This window comes from Fopius arisanus, unplaced genomic scaffold, assembly GCF_000806365.1.
Source record: "Fopius arisanus strain USDA-PBARC FA_bdor unplaced genomic scaffold, ASM80636v1 scaffold00066, whole genome shotgun sequence".
In the NCBI taxonomy this organism is placed as follows: domain Eukaryota; kingdom Metazoa; phylum Arthropoda; class Insecta; order Hymenoptera; family Braconidae; genus Fopius; species Fopius arisanus.
Genome location: NW_011887805.1, coordinates 240,958 through 260,107, shown reverse-complemented (window position 1 = coordinate 260,107; position 19,150 = coordinate 240,958). Strand labels below are relative to the sequence as shown.

The following is a 19,150-nucleotide window of genomic DNA, read 5'->3' as shown; positions in this document are numbered from 1 at the left end:
CAGGAAAGAAAACCACAAAATTTGGATCATCTATTGTTAACTGGATTTTCATTCTATTGAAAAGAAAAATCTGAAAAACTTGAGTGAAAAGGGAAAACAGAGCGAACGAATATTCGTTGGCATGCGAGCATTACACCGAGTCATTTATTGAGTAAATATTTACATATATTCGAACTAGTCTCTTAAAATTGTTCAAAAATCGGCAAGTTATTGTAGACAGTATCGGAATCAACTTCCTCGATCTCCTCTGAATTTATTTCTCTCATAATGAGATCACTGTTGCTAAAATTCCTCCGCAAAGATTTGATCAGGGGTTTCATTAATATCCCTGAGTGCATCCCCTCCTGCTCTGGTGTCTCGAATTCCAATGGCGCCAGAGGCTCGAGAATCTTCTGGGGTGCATAATAGGGTGCAGGAAAATTCTCGAATTTTCGATAGAAATTATCATTTTTCAAATTGCTCATCGAATTAAAATTCGGGTACATCGGATCCTCAGGTTCGCTCATCAGGGGGACATTCTGCACCTCTGGAAGTTCAACATTAATCATGTTATTTATCTCATTCTCCTTTTTTCCCCCGTGAATTTCACAATCGGGCTGGAAAATCGGATGCGGTATGCAATCGCAATTGTTACGTCTCAGCAAATTCATCGCCGATGGATTTTGCTTTCTCGGAGACATCTCCTTGTTGCAGGGCTCTAGCTGAAAAGGCACAGCTTCACTCACATCCCCATCTGATGGTCTCACCAATTGCATGAGAATTGGCACTGGCCTTGGGAAATCCACGTCATGATAGGCAGGAGTTCGTAATTTAATTGATATCTACAATTTGAAAAAATCCTTCAAAATTGCTTTTAAAAAATTCAAATGGTCATTCATTGGACAATTAAATCTCGGTCTGGAGAATCGCAGGGTAAAATGAAAGGATTTTACCTGTTTGAAAAAATGTAGATACTTGGGATCGGCAAATGCCTGCCAGACTACACGTCCACCTTTTTCCTCATAAAATCGTACCTGAATATCGCTTTTGGCAACTTTCTTACAAAGCATTGTGAGCTCAGTGCCCCCAGCCATCGAAGCTGTGTGAGTTGTCAAACGACATATTTCCAGGACATTAAACCTCTTCTTGTCAAAAATGGGCTCCGACACCGCTAAGCACACAGCCTGGGGCTTCCTGGTCTCCGGATGTTCGGTAAAAACTTGAAAGCACAACCTTACGGCATTGAGATCAATGGCACCGATATCCGAGTCTTCCCACCCTGGACAGGGAAATGGATTCATTGGAAAAGTGACTCTGGACATCAGGGCACGTTTTGCGTCTTCTCTTGGGACACACTGGAGCTTGACAGTCGTAAATGTCACCTCTGGATGATTCGGATCAACTGGCGCATTGATTATTCCAGGGTACATCTTCTGGCAGTTGTTCTCTGGTTCTCCGTTGATCAGACTGTGGGGATGGATGCGATAGGGTTTGTCTTTTGTCACGCAGGACACGACGACGTATGCTATAGTTCTCAGACCGGTCACCTGGAATTTAATACCGTAATTGCATTATTGTGGAGTGAATAAGATCAAGACTTACTCGTATTTTTGGATATGTCGTCCGCTCTTTTGTGCTGTTTAATCCGATTAAATTTCCAGAAGGTCGTCCCTCACTTTGATAACGAAATCTCACAGCTCTCGGTGCTGGTTGTTCAATTATTTCGATGTACGGGGGATTTCTTTGCGCCGCAACCTCCATTGCTTATGATTTTTGTCAGGATAATTGAAAATATTTGCGAGTGCGCTAATGTCGTTTTGTCGACGAGTCGTTCGATCCACTGGACATATGTTTATATTTTTCCAACGATTCTAGAATGTATATAGGATTATATACTATGTACGAACCTGGGTACCTCTCCCAGGTAGAAGTGGGAGAAATGGGAATTTTTCGGGGAAAGGCACTCGAGGGAATTTCTACGAAAGTGTTTTATTGCACAGGTAATAACGTGTAAACCTTTGATAATCTCCTTTGAGAACAAAAGAAAAATTGTTGTTCTTACGGAAATTCGTCGCTCCTTGAAACGGCTGAGCCGATATTTAATTGAAATCTCTCGTAATCTGAGGAAAACAAAATTGCTAATCCAACCACCGTATCCTCCATATCTTTTACATTTTCACGTTTAGCAATGAGTTTAAAATATTTAATACCCCGGAGTTCAATTATCCGGTATTTACCAAATACGTCTTCGTTTTTAATTCTCGACCCGGGGTGGAGGAGGTGAAAAGGGATCGTACAGGGATGAAAACTTGGGAAAACTCCCCTTTCATTTCCACACTACCTGCTTGCCCCCTTCCCTTTCCCCCCAAATACTCATTCAAAGATTATATTATTTCCCTAGACACTCCAGTATTGAAGTGCAATCCTTAACGAGTCGCATGGGAAATTCCCAAGGGCTCAGGTAAAGATTCAATTTATGACCAGCAATAAACGGATTGACATTATTTAGAAAATTTCTCGTGCAATCATAATCCGGTGCAATACGTACTCGAAAGACTGGGGACTACAAAAAAAAATATATTCACATGGAATTTGAAAATTCGGCGTTTTGTGCAATGAGGCTTTACAACCACGTCCTCGTCGTTTCAATCCTCTCGACCCAATATTAACCCTTGAAGTTATTACACCCTCGGACGATGGTTACATGCAATTGTTGAATGATTTTATGGGGTCCTAGGGATTGTATCTAGGGATGAAAGGGTGGAAGTGATTTAGAACAATTTTTATGGAACAGTGGTCTTGTGGGTTTGGCGACTAGTCGAACAATAAAATTGGTGGTAAGCGAAGGATAAATTTATTGCTAAACATAAAATTGTGGAAATTATTCAGAAACTGTCGAATGTGTCTGCCGACGTGCAATTGACAAATGTTACTGCAATAAAACAATTCACAGATTAAAATCGTCCCCTCAAAAGTCCAGTTGATTGAATTTTCTCAGAACTTGGAGTCGTCTTCATCACTCCACTGGTGTTTATCCTCTGTTTATTATTAAAAAATTATTATGAGCCGTTATCGAGGATTTCGTCCTGGGGTGTAATTACGTTTGGTGTTGGGGGTTTCAGATAAATTGGGGCTGAAACCACTGGGACGATTGCTTGAAGCTTTCCACTGTTCGGATTTTTTATAAAAACTTGGAAACACAATCTGACGGAATTCAGATCGATCCCATTAATTTCCGCATCGCTCCACTCTGGATTTCCAAAAGGATTCACAGGGACAGATTTTCGATCCCCAAGTGCTTTCTTGACATCTTCTCTGGAGATATACTGGAGCTTGATGTCTTTTAATTCAGCGACTGGATAATGCGCTCTGACTTGTGCATTGACAACTCCTCTGGAGAAATCCTCGGGATTTCCATTTTCCCAGTTTTGAAATAATTTGTGAGGGTGCGGACGATAGGGTTCATCACTGGTGATACAGGACACCTGGACGTACGCCACAGACGTCAAACTGACGATCTGCAATTCAATTCAATTACATCCAATCAAATTATCCAGTAATCACGAAAATTTAATTGAATAATTGGCGGCAATTAAATGCGAGATTTTCTCTTCACTTTATCCTCGACTTTTCCATTTTAAATACCCACATAATTTATGCAGTTGTACTTACACATATTTTTGGATATGTTACGTGATCCGCTGTACTGTTTATTCCAATTATTTTTCCGGACACTTCTCCATCGTCCTGGACGGTTAATTCAACGCCTCTGGGAGCTGGCTCTTCAAAAATTAATACGTAGGGCGAAGCTTTCCTCATTGTCAGATCCATTTATCACAATTTCGCCGAGGAAAGTGTTTGAATTGTACTTATACTCGCGTTCAAACTGAGATTTCTAGTTCACGAATGCAGTGTTTGGGTAAATATTTATTTCCGAACTACAAAAGATCTCAGGTAGTAAATGTATTACACCCGAGTTGCTTTTGCCTAGTCGAGAAAAAAGGAATTTCACTCGAAATCTCCTATTCATAAATTCCTGTATATTTCTCTCTTAATTCCAAGGCAAAAGATAATTCTTCCTTTTGCATAACGAAATTTACTTCTCCCAAAGTATTTATTATTTTTTATTAAAAGATAGACGGGGTATAAATGAATAATAGGTGTGATGTAAAAGCTGTTTATTATTCAGTGTGTGTATGTCATTTCTCATTTTTACAAGTGAAAATTATTAACAATGGAGATATAATATATTGATAACGAAAAACACATTATTATACTATATACAGAATCGTACAATCAAAAGAATCAAATATCACATTTTCTAGTACTTGTGGAAAGCTTTGTCAATTGAATCTTGAAGATAATATTTTTATAAAACCTATTGCATTTACATTTCAATTGCTCTGAAATCTTCAGAATTTTTTTATTGCGTTATCACAGACGAGTGAAAGATTCTTCTGGGTTTCGGTTGTATGGGCCAATTCCTCGGCTCACGAAAGGACTGAGGCATGTCCTTGACAGTCGGCTCAGTGCTTCCAAAAAAGGGATAGGGAGATGATTGAGGTATCAAAGGTAGAAATGGATGATAACGAGGTATCATTGGAGGATAGCACAGACAATCGTACGCTGGACTGTTAATCATCATCGGAGTTAGATTAGGATTGATGAGAAATGGAGGGTACATCGCAGGATGAGGAAGTCCTGGAGCCAGGGGAAGAGGCCCCTCCGAGTACTTGGGCTTCTTCGAATGGTGCGTGTCAAATGTCCGATAGAAACATTCGTGAGGAATATTCGGTGTTAATTCAGGTACCTCTTCTTCTGGAGTGATGCCTCCTGAATCGTCAGTATTCGGAGACTCCGGTTGATTTGAAACTAGGAGTCGGCTGGGGATCCTGATGGACTCGAAGGAATTGCATCTCTTCACGACTTTTCTCTTCCTCTTCGAGGATAGGTCCATTGGTGAACTCATAATTTCAGCATTGAAACATCCTGGGGCTACGAATGTGAATGGAATGGCTTTTCCAGCTTCACCAGTCGATGGCTTTGTCAATTGTACCATCAGGTGAACGCAGTCATCGGTTTCCTTCAGGGGATACGCTGGTGTCTTAATTGTTATTGTTGTCTGAAAACAAATTAATGAATATTTAAAATCAGAGGGAATTATTATAATCAAATTGAAGAATCGTATGTTCTGGAATGTATTTTACCTGATTATCGTGATTATTCCTCGGGAGAGAGTCCTCGCTGGCTTCCCAGACAACTTTATCCTCTTGTATCTCGAAGAAACGCACTTTGATGTCCTCCTTGATGATTTTTTGTCCGAATATCGTTAATGATGTTCCACCGACTGCTAAAGCCATTTCAGTACTCAATTTAGAGATCGAGAGATTAGAGACTGTTTGCTTGTCATAGATTGGATCGGATACGATCGGTGTGAGCTTCTTCGTGTATTTCTCAGTGTCACGATCGTAGAGGAACACTTGAAAACACAGTCGCACCACGTTGAGATCGATTAATACTGGATGATCGCCGTGATCGTATCCCTGTTGGAATGGATCCACTCGCACTCTTTTTCTCTCCTCCAGGGATTTTTTAATATCCCTTTTTCTCACGCACTGGATTCCAAGATTTTTCAACTCAATTTCGTTGGTGTCAGGTCCCGCAGTTATGGTGAAAACCCCGTGATTTATTTCTTTTCCTTTGCTGATGAGACGGTGAGGGTGGACTTTGTAGGGAGCCTCTTTGCTCACGCAAGAAACTATCACATGAGCGTCGGTTTGGAGTCCAACGATCTAGAAATAAAATGCAATTGTTCGAATTAAAAATTGAAGGGAATAATGATATCCAGAATGACTCGAAAAATTCAGACTCCTCATGATTTCCAGTTGAATGAGGGAAATGAGGGGTGATTGATGTGTTTAATTACCTTTATCTTCGGATAGGTTTTATTCGATGAAGTGCTGTGTACACCGGGAATACTTCCATGTGACCTTCGCTCGCACTCATATCGAAATCGAAATTCTTTGCTCGCCGGTTGCTCTATCACCTCGACCCACGGTGTCTTCACATCCATCGTGCGATATCAATAAATTCCACTGAACACTTTATGAAAATTGCACGGTAACTGCAACACCTCTTGCTACCAGTTCAGAACTGACTGACTGACGTAAAAAGATTTCTTCATTTATACGAGTGTCTTTGAGTGGTGGGTTAGTCCCGATTGGGGAAATTGGGCCGGGGACCTACCTAAATGGTAGAGAGTGGGGACAGTGAACCGCGGGGGGATGAAAAAGGATTTGCTCGTCCAGAGTGCAGAAGGGTCACCACCCAAACCGACCAATGAGTCATCATCGATTGTAATGAAAGTTGCAGGTTGTTTACCTGCCCCGACACCCCCTAAATCCTGACCACCGGCAACTCCATTAAAACCTTCTCCGCCTTTAACCCCTCCACCCATACCTGAGATTTTATTGCACCTTTCTTCCCGGATGAGACACTCAATCGGTTATTTAACAATGAACAACAACATCTGGTATTATTGAAAACCTTCAGTTTATTCTTACAAATGATCTATAAGCTGTGAACGTGATACACTACACATACATTTTTAATAACTCATGAAACAGTACAACAAATGAAATCTCGTTTAGTGAGCATCGAGAAATAACATTTTTTATATACAATTTTATCGATTTAACGTATATTTTACAAATATACATTCAATACCTAATGATATGATTCTCCATATCGAATTCATTTTAATATCATTCCTCCTTGAGTACGAAAATGTCAATGCGTTTATTTAATCTGTCATTAGAGAAATTCTGTTAAAAACATTAATATCACAATGAAAGATTCTCCAATTGTTTCGCATCCCTAGTTTAAAATATCACGAAATATTTCATTATTGTAAATTGTACGTCATTGAGTAAAAAAATAAGAATGGAAATTCCGTAAATTTATTTAAAAGCTAATCAATATTGAAGAGACGGAATTAATATTCATTGCTTCGATCTTAATTAATCCATGATGTTGTTGGATGTTGGACACATGTTGTTGAGAGGGAAGAGTTCCTGGATTGCAGTGTTGGCTAGTTGGGTGAAGCTATCAGGTTGTGCCTGAAAAAATCACACCAAAAATCCGAGATATTATTTGATTGATTATTCCACAATGGATTTCGCGAGATTTAAAATCACCTTCTGGCCGTCGGAGAGGGACAGCGAGTGGTAGAGGGTCTCTGATAGTGTGGCTTCCCCGGGAAGAGCCGTGAGATCGGCAGAATTCAAACTTCCCAGTTGATTCATGTAGAAACTGTCGAGGTCCAGCATACTGACGTTATCCTGAGGAATCTCCTGCTCTGGATTAAGCCTGTTCATTACTATCGGTTGATTATTGTACACTAATTGAGGCGCAAGATTAGGACTCATTTGATCTGGTGATGCTGCGTACTGGGGGGTCAGGGTATGGGGCTGGATGTACGGCATGTCCATGGGGGATGGAGTTCTCCCTGGAGAATGATCCGTTCTGCGAATAATTTTTATATTATAATTCCGAAGGCGAGGGATTTGATGGTTTCATTTACCTGAAGTTGTGAATATTCTGGGGAGACATCGGCGATAATGCCCCGGTTGGAGCTGTTGCGTACAGTGGAGATCCAGCTCCACCTGGAACTTGAAGATTCTGGGGGGACATTGAAGATCTTGCTTGGGTTGGGGTCGGTGCGTAGATCGGAGAGCTACCACTAGGTTGAAGAGCTCCTGTATAATCCATCAGGTTGTCCACTGGCTCTGGTTTCACTAGGTTAAAATTGTATTGCATCGGTTGGTTCATCATACCAGCCTCTGGATAAATGGAAATATTTCACTTTGAAATCCATTCTTGAAAACAAGCGATAAGAAACACCCGTACTCAAATAATTAGTGGATACTCAAATCACGAATAGTAATGGCATTCAATCGTGTAGTACACGCATTAGTAAAGCTATTGACTCATGCAATGGTAATGGGTAATTGAATAAATGATTTGCATTTGATTAATTAATGAGCGGTGATTGACGCGAATGTGCCCCATGCGTAAAAAGTCTCGAAAAATGTGTCGAATTGTTTTTTCAGAAGCAAAATTGTCACACGTCACACATTAGAAACGATGCACCGTACCTTATCATTTGTAGATTTATTATCGTACTCTGAAGAGTGACTCGGGCAAATACTAGAGAATACGCTCATTACGTTGACAAGATAAACATATATTTTTATGTATAATATATTGTTTTACAATATGGTAAATATAAATTCTGTAAATATTCAATCCTTTAAAAAAGCTTTTGCTCTCGCGTTAAAATACCGTCGCCACAAATATTGCACATATTTTCTATAATTCTCGATAATTTTCAATTACATGGGAATCAGTTTCCGTGACTTCACTACAACTTTCTCGCTCAGCATGAAAATATTTTATCTCATTACTCAAAAAATTTTGAGCCTTGCAGTGATTGAAGAGGAAATATATTCTTCGAAAAATTATTTCAAGGCCAATGCAATAGTTCTGAGTTATTAAATACAAAGCTCGTCAAATATTTCCACCTTATAAAATGCATTATTAAAAAAGTATAAAATACAATTCATCAACAATGAGAATTCTCCCGAAAAGCCACTTGGGTAATTGAGTATTTACACTAAGTTTCGAGGCTTGTACTTTGAATTGTCAAATGACATGAAGCAAATTTTGTTAGTAATTATCATTGATAAATTTTATGACAATGCGGTGAAATGGTTTTTTTTTGTAAAACAGATTACCATAGCCCAGTAGACCCGAAGCATAAATATTGACATGAAAATATCCACACATTGTTTTCCGATTTTCTGGAGAAGAAAAATACTCACGCTTCTCAGCCTCGGCTTGTAAATTACGTAGAACAAGCGATGTGGGACTGGTATTAAACTTTTTCCTCTTTCTTTTCAACGAATCTGGATCATCTACGAATTTTCGTGTCATTCCAGTACATTAAAACAATTTCACCATTAAAAATACAATAGATCTTTTGAATTCTAAATTCAAAGGAAAATCCAACAAGGCCTCGTGTTTTTGGACGTCAACACCAGTGTATCAAATTTCATTCTTAACATTATCTTAATTATACTCTGTCAAAAAAAAAACTTATAACACAATCCAAAGAGAAATGAGGAAATCACGGTGGCACAATAATAATTTAATTATTATAAAAAAAATTATAAAAAGCAATTGTGCATCACGAGTCAATTATCTTTTGAGTTCTCAGAGAAATCCAAATCGATGAAGTGCTCGGATTTCCTCATCTCTCTTACTCAATATTTTCAAATAATAAAAACTTAACAATTCGGTAATTTGACTAGAAGAGATTTAAAATCATAGGAAAGTCCTCAACAATGCAACAAATAAGTTGCATCCCATTCCAATGAGAAAAAAATTCATTTGAGCACTCTCAAAGCAGCCAAAAATACATAAAAAATTTCTGAGCATAAAAATCGAAAACATTATTATGTTTCCTTAGCCTCGGTGAGGATTTTTCCACCCTCAACAGGACTGTAGTAGAAAGACATTTCATCGAATTCGGAAGCAGTGGCATGAGGTGCCATAGCGGTGTAAAGAGCGTAATGCTCCGCCTCTGTGAGTTCAATTCCGTACGGTGGGGATTCATCCCCATCGATATCAAAGGACTTAACTCCCGTGACACTAGTGACACTCGATCTTGCCAATTGATTTTGACTCTGAAACTCTTGCAGACTCTCTTTGAAAGCCCCAATGCTGTGTCTAAACGACTGATTATCCTTATCTTTTTTATTTCTCTTTGCAAATAATTTTGAGAATATTCCCTGTTTTGGCCTGAGAGGCCCAGGGAGCAGAGGTAATTTTTTGTGAGGAGCTTCAGAGCCGGTTTCACTGACAGCTCCACAGGAGGCTGTTCGTGGCAATACAGGCATCGATGGCATTTTTCGAATTCTTTTTGGGGGCAATGGAGGTAATTTCTCTTCGTAGGCCTTTGTGACGTCCCTTTTAGCGGCCAGAGGAGGTGGACGGGCTGGGGGAATACTCGCCTCTCTGGAGGGTACCGCCACATCCTCGTACTTTCTGTCTTCTTTCAGATCGTAAATGTCCACTGGATTTTTCATTGCCATCTGGAGACTAGTGTACGTTTGATTATCACACACGTCCACCTCCATCTGCTGATCCTTTGGATCTCGATTCAGTGCTGCTTGCACCATTTTTTCGTGAGTGTCTGCGTAAATTTGATCGAGCTCTGCCACTTGAGTCAATAATTCAGTGAGCTTTGGATCGTTCTCGTCATTTTTCGAGTCCGAATCGTCCAGCTTCTGAGAATTTTCAAAACCCTGACTTTTCTCCACCCATTTACCAACTTCAGAGTAATTCAACCAATTTTTGTCTCTCGGCGGATCAGAAATATCATTAGTGCTCATTTTCTCTGACTCGTAATTAATTTTTTGTGGAATAATTCCACCCTTTATACTTCCTGGTTTATTGAGGGAATTTTGAGATTTTGATTCGGAAATTATTGTTATTTCGTTGTTCTCATCGTCAACGCGTGGGTATTTGGGTAAAAAATTCTCCTGAGATTGACTCAATCTCATCGATCCACCATTTTGAACACCTAAATTATTCTTAACATTGTAAAGATCGTTTAGGGCACGGAGGGCTGATAATTTTCCGTTTGAGCAAGTGAGATCGAGCTCGTTATTGTTGAATTCATCGATACTACGGGATATTTTTTGAGATGAGAATAATGATGCCTCGGTGGCGAGGATTCTGCTGAATGTCGTGGGATCTGCTTTTTTCCGCGTTAATGCTCTACGGAGGGACCAGAAGTTTGGCCTACCTGCACCTAAGGGGAGCATCTGGAAAGGTAGAGGTTCACTCGCTGATCCATCTGAGGGTCTTCTCAGTTGGATGTACACTTGAACGGGTTGATCTACCTGTTGAATCCGATATGTGGGAGTCCTGAAGGCTATGGCAAACTGAAATTAAAATTATTCCACAATTTCATCAACTCATAACAGAACAGAGTGATTTTCTCTGCTTTCAAATAGATGCATTGCAAAGTGCTCCTCCAAAAAAAAAAAATACCTGTTTATGAACATTCGCAGGCTGAAAGTCAGCCAATCCCTCCCACACGACTTTGTCATCCTTTTCCTCGAAGAATCGCACTTGAATATCTTCTTTCGCTATTTTCTCACACAGAAGTATGACTTCCGTTCCACCAGCGACTGATGCACTGCAGTGACTCAATTTCGATATAATCAAGTCTGATTTAGCCTCTGAAATGTCAAATAAATAATAAAAATTCCGTGATAATTAAAAAAATTGAAATATCACTGGAGTCTCACTTTTATCGTAAATGGGATCGGATACGATTGGCTTCAGAGGCATTTTGAATTTTCCCGGTGTCGGTCCCTCGAGGAACACTTGAAAGCACAACCTGACTGCATTGAGATCGATACTGGTGGGCTGCCTCTTGTGATCGTATCCAGTGCGGAATGGATCCACTTGGATTTTTTCCCTCACGTTCAATGCCTCCTCGATGTCTCTCTTTTTAACGCACTGTATTCCTAAATTTGCGAAGCTCACTGTCATGGTTTCTACTGGTACTTCGATTGTGCAGACACCCTTTTTACAGCCCTCCTTCCCAACAAGATTGTGAGGATGAGGTCTGTACGGGGGATCCATCGTTACACACGATACCACCACCACAGCTCGTCCCTTGTATCCAGCAATCTGCGATTTTTCAATATTTCCAATATTACAGATTAAATTAATTGGAAAAAATTGAAATGGAGTAGAATTCACTGGGAAATTCATACTCCTAAAATCGCGAAAAAAACCATTCCAATAAAAATGGAATGAAGGAAATTACATAAGCTCTTGATTGCGAAGAAATCAGATCGAAAACCGAAGACCCCCTCCCCTCGTTCATTCCCGGAATTTCCCAATGGCAAATCACAGATTTCCATGAATGATTTCCTAAAGGAAACCCAAACACCAAATTGGCATTAATCTGTAAATGAGTCTGGCAAAGAGACAAGTGTCAATTTGACGTTTGGAATTCGTTTGAACGTTTTTTTGAATAATTCGAGGATTTTTTAAAAAGAAATCCTGGACTCACTCGTATCGTAGGAAATGTCTTGTTTTCGGGCATGCTATTGACCCCTGGTATGCTGCCAGCAGATCGACCTTCACACTCATATCTGAACCGTAGGGCTTTACCAGCCGGTTGTTCAACAATTTCGGCATACGGGGTATTTCCGGAGTTGGGAACAGGCAGAGGCCTTACAGCATCAACTCTACCACCTGATAGCATATTCAGGGACTGTTGCTGGCTTGCAGCACCTTCCACAAATCCCGGGTCATTGGTCTCGATTACTTCGACTAAAAACAATTGATTCAGAAAATCATTCAAATATTCCCAGTGTTTGCCAAAATTTATTCTATAAAATTACAAAACCGAGTAATTTTTTAATTCCTGATTGCTCAATTTATTACAATATACTCACTGATATCACTGATATTGAAGTCATTATTAGTGCTAAAAGACTGCTCCATGCTGTTCTTCAAAGGATTTTTTTTACTGTAATTACCTAAAAGAAAAATGCAAAGACGACAGCGATAATTAAAAAAATTATTAATCGACTCGAAGTGACAAAAAAATAATTCACGAACGAGGAGTTCTTTATTGACATAAATAAAAATATAAATGAGAGGGGAATTGTAATTCTGCAAAGGCCTACATATAGTGAACAATTTTTCTCTCAGTGAAGAATGGAGGAAGTGAGTATTCGCCCAGAAGAAGATTCACATAGGAGCAAAGAGCGCCAAAGCCTGATCCAATCATTATTTTGGTCGAAGCCTAGGCCTGCCGGACGGTACGTCTATAATTAAACTTCAAATTCAAGACAATGTATAAACTTGCCTTGTGCTCCAAACTCATGGCACTGCTAAATTTCGCTCCAATTTAAATCCCCCTACCACCAGTCAAACTGGACCACTGCCTGCAGAAATTCCACTATTTTTTATCACGAATGTTATCAAATCACGCATTCCACTAGTCCTTGCATAACAAACACGAAATGAAAATTAATTTTATTGGTTATCATCAGGCAACCACTGAGAGGAATATCGTCTGATCATCAGGTGCTCCGATACTTGGGGATGAATTGATCCTGCTGGAGATCCTTCTTCCTGGTGATTTTTTACTTGTGCAAACGAATAATCCAGGGATCTCAGGTAATCTCGACAAGTTGTAATTCTATCGGCAAGTTGTGCCTTCCGAATGCCTCGCGAGAGCATGAAAATTCAACATCGAAGTTGTGATTATTATGCGCAAGCGCGTATCACATTCTCGCCACATGCTACATCTACTAACGCAATCATCAAATACAAACTATACACTTCCAGCTGTCTATTAAAAAAACGGTGATTTATTTTTGTTTAACACGGGAGTTCACTTCTCATTTCTACTCGGCTACGAATTGTCAACCAAAATTTCACCCCGTAACACTTATTTTTTTAATCTGAGGGTGAATTTATTTATTTAATTTTTTGTTTTTGTTTCCAGAATTGATGGGAGAGTGAAAAATGGAAAGCTACAGTCGTAACCACTGCGGGAATGTGTGGTTTCACACTGACTTTCGATACCAATCCCTCATTGGCTCATCGTCACGTGACCTTGGATCATCCAAGGGCGATCTATACACTTTATTTCGTTTACTCGTTTGATGAGTAAGAGTGACATGTAAATAAACTTATGATCAATGTTGCATCATTTTTTGGAAATTATGAGTCTTAGGAAACGACGCACGAATTATTTCCTGAATCGATGAGATATATCTATGAATTATATTTTGTTTATATTAGCATCAGCTGTTTGTTATTGTACTTATGAATAAAGAATTTAAATAATTCCAACAATTCTAGGTTGTTTTTTATTCATTTCCTGTGTTACCAAAAATTTTTATGAACAATATTTCGATTTATCTCGAAAATTATCAATTTGACACGAAAACTTTGGGAATGTTTTTTGTAGCTAATGCATTTTTCTTGGAAAAATATCTCTTACTATTTTTTGCTGAAATCAATAGTGTTTCAGATAAATCGGGACTTATGTATAACTTATGTATCATCGCGCATAATAATTTGTCGTTTGACATATTTCCGAAAATATATAAAAATCGTAATTTTCGCTGTGAAAATACGTGGAATTGATTTCCTGGATTGATAAGAGAAGTCTACGATAACACCGAAATCCGTATGATCTTGAATATTTTTATCGAGTCAATAAAAAATAAAAGAGCGATAGCGTAATCGTCACCTGTCTTGCGATTTCCATGGGAGCATCAAATTCACCTGACTTCAGTGACTCAAAAGAAAAAATCTCGATCGGTGAAAGTACTTATTTGAAAATGCCACAGGCATCAGGGATTGGTCCACGAGGAGACGCATCTCGTGTTACCCAGAAGAAAGGGACTGGAGTCCCAACATCCGGCAGAAATATTTCGAAATTCAATCGGATCCAAGTGGTCACCAAGTATAATCGAGTCCCACTTCATCGTCCGCCCGTTAAACACTCTTTCCGAACAACCAGGATATCGACCACAGGTGTTGCAACATGTCCATCAACATTTCGTCCACCGATCGCGTCATCGTGCAGAAAAAGTCTATCAATGATCGATTTATCTCCAGCGAAAATTGATGTCAATTTCCACATCAGGTGACGACAGAAAAAAAAAATCCATTCATCTCTCTATATTTTCGTCTATCTATTTTCCAACAATTTTTCTTTTCCAAGAGAAAAATTTCTCATACATACGTGATTAATTAAAAAAAAAATAACTTATCGTGAGAATCTCCGGAAATATGTCCGCGATATTTTGCTAGTTCCATTGGAATTTAATACGCACATGATTATCGAAACCGGAAACATAAATAAATTCCCCAAATTTCATAATAAGGGTATTTATGATAAAGATAATCCGAGAATAGTTATTGCTCTGGGAATATCCCAGAAATGATCCCCATAATACAGATTAATCGAAGATAATAACTCTTAAAGTGAGTAAAATAGATTTTCGGATAAATATACCGAGGTATTTTCAAATGGAGTCTCATAAAACTACGACAAGAGATTCACCAAGAGTTTATCTAATTATTTGAAATGTTCAACAAGATATCAATTCTCTCCTCACAATTGCATCCCTCGAGCTCAACTCCAACACCACTCGATATAAATAACTCAAACACGTGTCCACATAATGAACTCACCGAAATGCACGAGGGATTTCTCAGCAGGGGGTAAAGTCGTATTTGCTTTGTTTTAGCATCAAAGAGTCATTGAAAATTTACCAGAGAACAGAGGACAATGGTGTAGTGGTTTGAGATGACTGCCAGCGGTAGCTGTCAATTAAAAAAATCCTTTGTCACGATCTCTTCATGATTTCTTGCTGATAATTTTTTAATATGAGCAATTCATTCAGACCATCTGAATTTTTGAACCATTTCCTCCTTGAAGGCCAGAAGCTGGTGGACAATCAGGAATGGGTCAGGTTGGTGAGAGGAGTTCAGACGCCCAAAGGGTCGATGGAAAAACGGACAACGAAGATGATGGAATCATCAAAAGTGCTGGTAGTCTAGTTTGTCATGCATTAGCACTTAATGCCTGGAGAAGAAGAAGAGAGGAAGTGGCCGAACTCAGTGGAACTATTGAAAAACTCAGTCAACAGGTCGACCATCTCCAACTGCAGATTGTCGTGCTCAGGAGACTCCTGGAGACCGAGAATAATCGAGTTGCCAAACTCAGTACTGAGGTTCATGGTGCCAGGGCACAGCTCGAGGATGAGGTCAAGCAAAAAGGAGAGATCATTGCTGTAATTGTCACCGAGTGTTTAAACATCAGTACAACAAATTATTCATCAATTATTTTTTCTTCATGAAGGAAAAAGAGATGGCGGAGACTGAAGTCAAGAAATTCCAGCAAATCTCTGATAGCAGGGAAGTGTTGGCTGAGAATTTGAGGAATGAATTGCTCTCTGTGAAGGATCAGCTATCAATTTTGGCGACTCAGATGTCCAAAGAGCGCGAGAAAATTCTAAAACTTCGTGAGGATAAAAAAATTCTACTCGAGAAGGTACACAGGAGATGGTTAAAAAAATAATTGATGGATTCAATCAATGAGGGCAATTTATTTTTGATTGTTGGGGAAAATGAAATGGAAATTTACAGTTCTGTTTGATTTTTCCCCGAAATTGGAAAATTCGAGATGAAAAATGAACAGTCGGTTGGATTTCAATAGTACGACCTATATTCTGGTGAATTGATCGAGGGGTGAGTCATTCCTGGTGGTCGGCGAAGACGAGGCCACGGGGGTGGTTTGGGGGTGAGTTAGTTTCGCGGAAATGGTGACTCAAGGCTTTAGTATTCTCATTCTAAGAACTAGGATTCAACCTCGTAATCTAGCATGAGGTACACTAATTGCTGAAAGTTTCGTAATGTAAGATGAGGGGAAGACTTTCGTGATAATGGGATTTCGACCAATCCCAAACTTCTTAATTGCTCTTAAAAGCCTTCAAAACCCTTTTAACACCGAAAATTTCGTTCAACATTTTCAGTTCTGAAAAATAATACTAATTCCACTAATTCCATATCTAAAATACTATCTCTTGTTTTTTTAGGTATCGCTTTAGGCTTTGATTAATTATCTCTATTGCCTCGCGTCGACGATTTTTCGTGGTGATCGTGACGGAAAATATTCTTGAATAACTCTTGTTATTGTTTTTATATTTTTTTTTTCTGAGTGAAAACGCGAGAAATTCGGAAAAATCAGGGCAATTATTTCTAGACAAAATCGGTTGTTGAGAATTGTTCAGCTGTCGTGTCAATTTCATTGTAATCGAATGTTTTGAATTACATAATTCCGATCAGCTCAGATAGAAATACCAGACGATGAGAATGTAGCATCGATGAGTTCAACGTTCTCTCGAGAATCGTAAGGGATGATTCACGCCGCAATATTTTGCACGATGACTCAAACAGCTTATAATGTCACTCGTAGCTCCTAGAAATCAATAACACTAGACGAACTCATGTAGATCGTATGCATAAATCATTCAATATCCACTCATTAAATGAATAATGAGTTTTTAGGTCTCAGGGAGTGAGGCTCTAGCAATCGAACACGAAGAGAGAGTTGAAAAAATTCGAGAAGATTTGCAGGAAAGGCTTGGAGTTCAAGTCGGCATAATCGATACTCTCCAGGGAGACAAACAGAAGCTCACGAGGTTTCGTAATTTTTTTTTATCGCGCAATTGACATCATTTACTCACTCCCGTAATTACTCAGGGCTCTGAAAGTGGCTGAGATGGAAAAAATTAGATTAGAGAAGAGACTGTCATCGAGTGAGAAATCTGGAAAAGCTCTGGGCTTGCGCGTTAATGATCTTGAGATGCAATTGGGGGACAGAGAAGCTGCACTTCGGAGAATTGAAACAGCATACAATGCGCAATTGTAAGCTTTTATATTTTTCCCTTGAGGATAAGATTTGCATCTCATCCTCGAATTATAAAAAATTTTACTATTTTTTATAAGAATATTCAACTGGAGTTGGATATGACGCGTTTTATTTCTGGCAATCAATTACATGGCGTTTTGAAATTGTATTCATGACAGAATTGAGCTTAATGATCTCCGAGAGAGACTGCTCCGTCAGAGCCACGAGAGTGGATGGAGCACCAGAGTTCTGCAAATCGCTGGAAGCGTCGTCAGAGCACCTCGGGCGATCCTTAGAAGTCTCTCCTTCCTCTCCGCCACACCGTAATTCTCTCGTCCATGAATAACAATGAGAGCACAAAAAACTCAGGGAAAATATGCGGCGAGTTACAGAATATGGAGGCAATCAATTATCCTGGGGTAATATAAAATGTCTGGAAGGAATTCATCAATCTTTTGGACTCAACCTGGAATTAACAAGAGGATCCATCAAATGGAGTTCATTTTTCTTAAGACTTTTTTTTTTGTGTAATATTATCTGAAAACGTAGGTCGTGAATGAATAAAAAACAGGATGTGAAGGGAATTTTTTGTAGAGTAATAAATCGAAGATATTTGCTGCTTTTGCTCTATATTTTTTCATTCAACATTTTTCATCTGTAACTCAGTGATTTGGAAAAACGACCTAGCGTCTACTTGATAGTTGATTGTTCGAATATGTTTCTTACGAATTCGATTCTAAATATTTCAGTAGTAAAATGACGAGCTGAGACAAGTCCAAAAAAAAATTTACAATAAAGAATTTTTTTTAAACGATGGGAAATTAATAAAAGTGTCACTAGATTGTTTCCCACAAAAATAAATGGCTTTAAAAAAATGTATCGACACATTTGTAAAAATTTTTGGACTTGTCAAAATCACCTTCAGCACTGCCCTACAAAGTTCAATATCTAAAAAACAATTTATCTCACTAAAGTCGCCTATTTACCTCCATTTTCACAGTTTAGTGCCACAATCGTAATTACAGTATATTCCAATAAGAATTTCGGAATGAATTAAGTACGGGTTAAATAACTTTACGTTTCTCACAGTCTCTCAATCTGCAGGAAATGTCATTTACAATTAATCAATCAAACCTACATGAGTCAACAAAGACTGTGTGTCTGCATTTTACATTTTTCTTATTCACGATTATGATCGAGATGTCAGCGTTTTCCACTTACATATTAGTAAAAATTCACGACTATTCCTAAGCATCAGTTCATTAATACATTATTGAGTACTTTCGAAATAATTTTACATACGCACTAATTAACAAAGACTTTACAAGTTACCTAATGTTCAATTTGTAATCTATAAAATAACCATTTTTCAATTTTAATATCATAGATTCAGATATATCCTCTCCTAATTACTCATCTTGTATCTCAATGGAATAATAATCACTAGCCAAGAATGAGAAAGTACTGAACAACCATTTTAACCCATTGGATAATTACGACGAGTTTTAACTTAATGTTGCAGTCACAAAAGCAATATAAATCTAAAATTATTCCTCATCTAAAAATATTCGAATTACAATTCCAGATAAGATGGAGTCGAAAAATAAATTGTGCAGTTTAGTTCTCACCTCGTTTGTTATTCAC

At 38.6% G+C, this 19,150-nt stretch overlaps 5 protein-coding genes and 1 long non-coding RNA gene across 9 annotated transcripts; 2 read left to right on the top strand and 4 right to left on the bottom strand.

Moving 5' to 3' along the window:
- Positions 1-129: 129 nt before the first annotated feature.
- Positions 130-1,872, bottom strand: LOC105269252 (embryonic polarity protein dorsal). 2 transcript variants are annotated; one of them, XM_011309343.1, is made up of 3 exons: positions 1,582-1,872; positions 933-1,526; positions 130-821 (listed from the first exon to the last, which is right to left on the bottom strand). In XM_011309343.1, exons 1-3 carry the CDS (start codon positions 1,738-1,740, stop codon positions 183-185), a joined length of 1,392 nt encoding a protein of 463 aa, XP_011307645.1. In that variant the 5' UTR covers positions 1,741-1,872; the 3' UTR covers positions 130-182. The 2 variants fall into 2 exon arrangements, with proteins under 2 accessions (XP_011307645.1, XP_011307646.1); XM_011309344.1 differs by having other exon boundaries at positions 1,014-1,526.
- A 938-nt stretch (positions 1,873-2,810) lies between these two features.
- Positions 2,811-3,869, bottom strand: LOC105269251 (embryonic polarity protein dorsal). The gene is made up of 2 exons (XM_011309342.1): positions 3,652-3,869; positions 2,811-3,497 (listed from the first exon to the last, which is right to left on the bottom strand). The coding sequence occupies exons 1-2, from the start codon at positions 3,808-3,810 to the stop codon at positions 3,039-3,041; spliced, it is 618 nt and encodes a 205-aa protein (XP_011307644.1). The 5' UTR covers positions 3,811-3,869; the 3' UTR covers positions 2,811-3,038.
- Positions 3,870-4,297: 428 nt separating this feature from the next.
- Positions 4,298-6,119, bottom strand: LOC105269248 (embryonic polarity protein dorsal). Its single transcript, XM_011309341.1, has 3 exons — positions 5,906-6,119; positions 5,187-5,771; positions 4,298-5,101 (listed from the first exon to the last, which is right to left on the bottom strand). Exons 1-3 carry the CDS (start codon positions 6,050-6,052, stop codon positions 4,403-4,405), a joined length of 1,431 nt encoding a protein of 476 aa, XP_011307643.1. The 5' UTR covers positions 6,053-6,119; the 3' UTR covers positions 4,298-4,402.
- A 393-nt stretch (positions 6,120-6,512) lies between these two features.
- Positions 6,513-13,017, bottom strand: LOC105269246 (embryonic polarity protein dorsal). Of its 2 annotated transcripts, XM_011309339.1 has the most exons (10): positions 12,938-13,017; positions 12,522-12,605; positions 12,134-12,396; positions 11,358-11,745; positions 11,098-11,288; positions 10,850-10,988; positions 8,862-8,954; positions 7,562-7,820; positions 7,176-7,503; positions 6,513-7,097 (listed from the first exon to the last, which is right to left on the bottom strand). In XM_011309339.1, exons 2-10 carry the CDS (start codon positions 12,568-12,570, stop codon positions 6,999-7,001), a joined length of 1,809 nt encoding a protein of 602 aa, XP_011307641.1. In that variant the 5' UTR covers positions 12,571-12,605; positions 12,938-13,017; the 3' UTR covers positions 6,513-6,998. The 2 variants fall into 2 exon arrangements, with proteins under 2 accessions (XP_011307641.1, XP_011307640.1); XM_011309338.1 differs by lacking the exons at positions 6,513-7,097; positions 7,176-7,503; positions 7,562-7,820; positions 8,862-8,954 and having other exon boundaries at positions 8,970-10,988.
- A 142-nt stretch (positions 13,018-13,159) lies between these two features.
- LOC105269247 (uncharacterized) lies at positions 13,160-13,935 on the top strand. 2 transcript variants are annotated; one of them, XR_892418.1, is made up of 2 exons: positions 13,160-13,251; positions 13,583-13,935. It is a non-coding gene; the product is annotated as an uncharacterized lncRNA (long non-coding RNA). The 2 variants fall into 2 exon arrangements; XR_892417.1 differs by lacking the exon at positions 13,160-13,251 and adding an exon at positions 13,363-13,440.
- Positions 13,936-14,365: 430 nt separating this feature from the next.
- Positions 14,366-19,116, top strand: LOC105269243 (myosin-2 heavy chain). The gene is made up of 6 exons (XM_011309328.1): positions 14,366-14,734; positions 15,533-15,887; positions 15,956-16,147; positions 17,164-17,297; positions 17,359-17,523; positions 17,686-19,116. Exons 1-6 carry the CDS (start codon positions 14,427-14,429, stop codon positions 17,831-17,833), a joined length of 1,302 nt encoding a protein of 433 aa, XP_011307630.1. The 5' UTR covers positions 14,366-14,426; the 3' UTR covers positions 17,834-19,116.
- Positions 19,117-19,150: the final 34 nt, after the last annotated feature.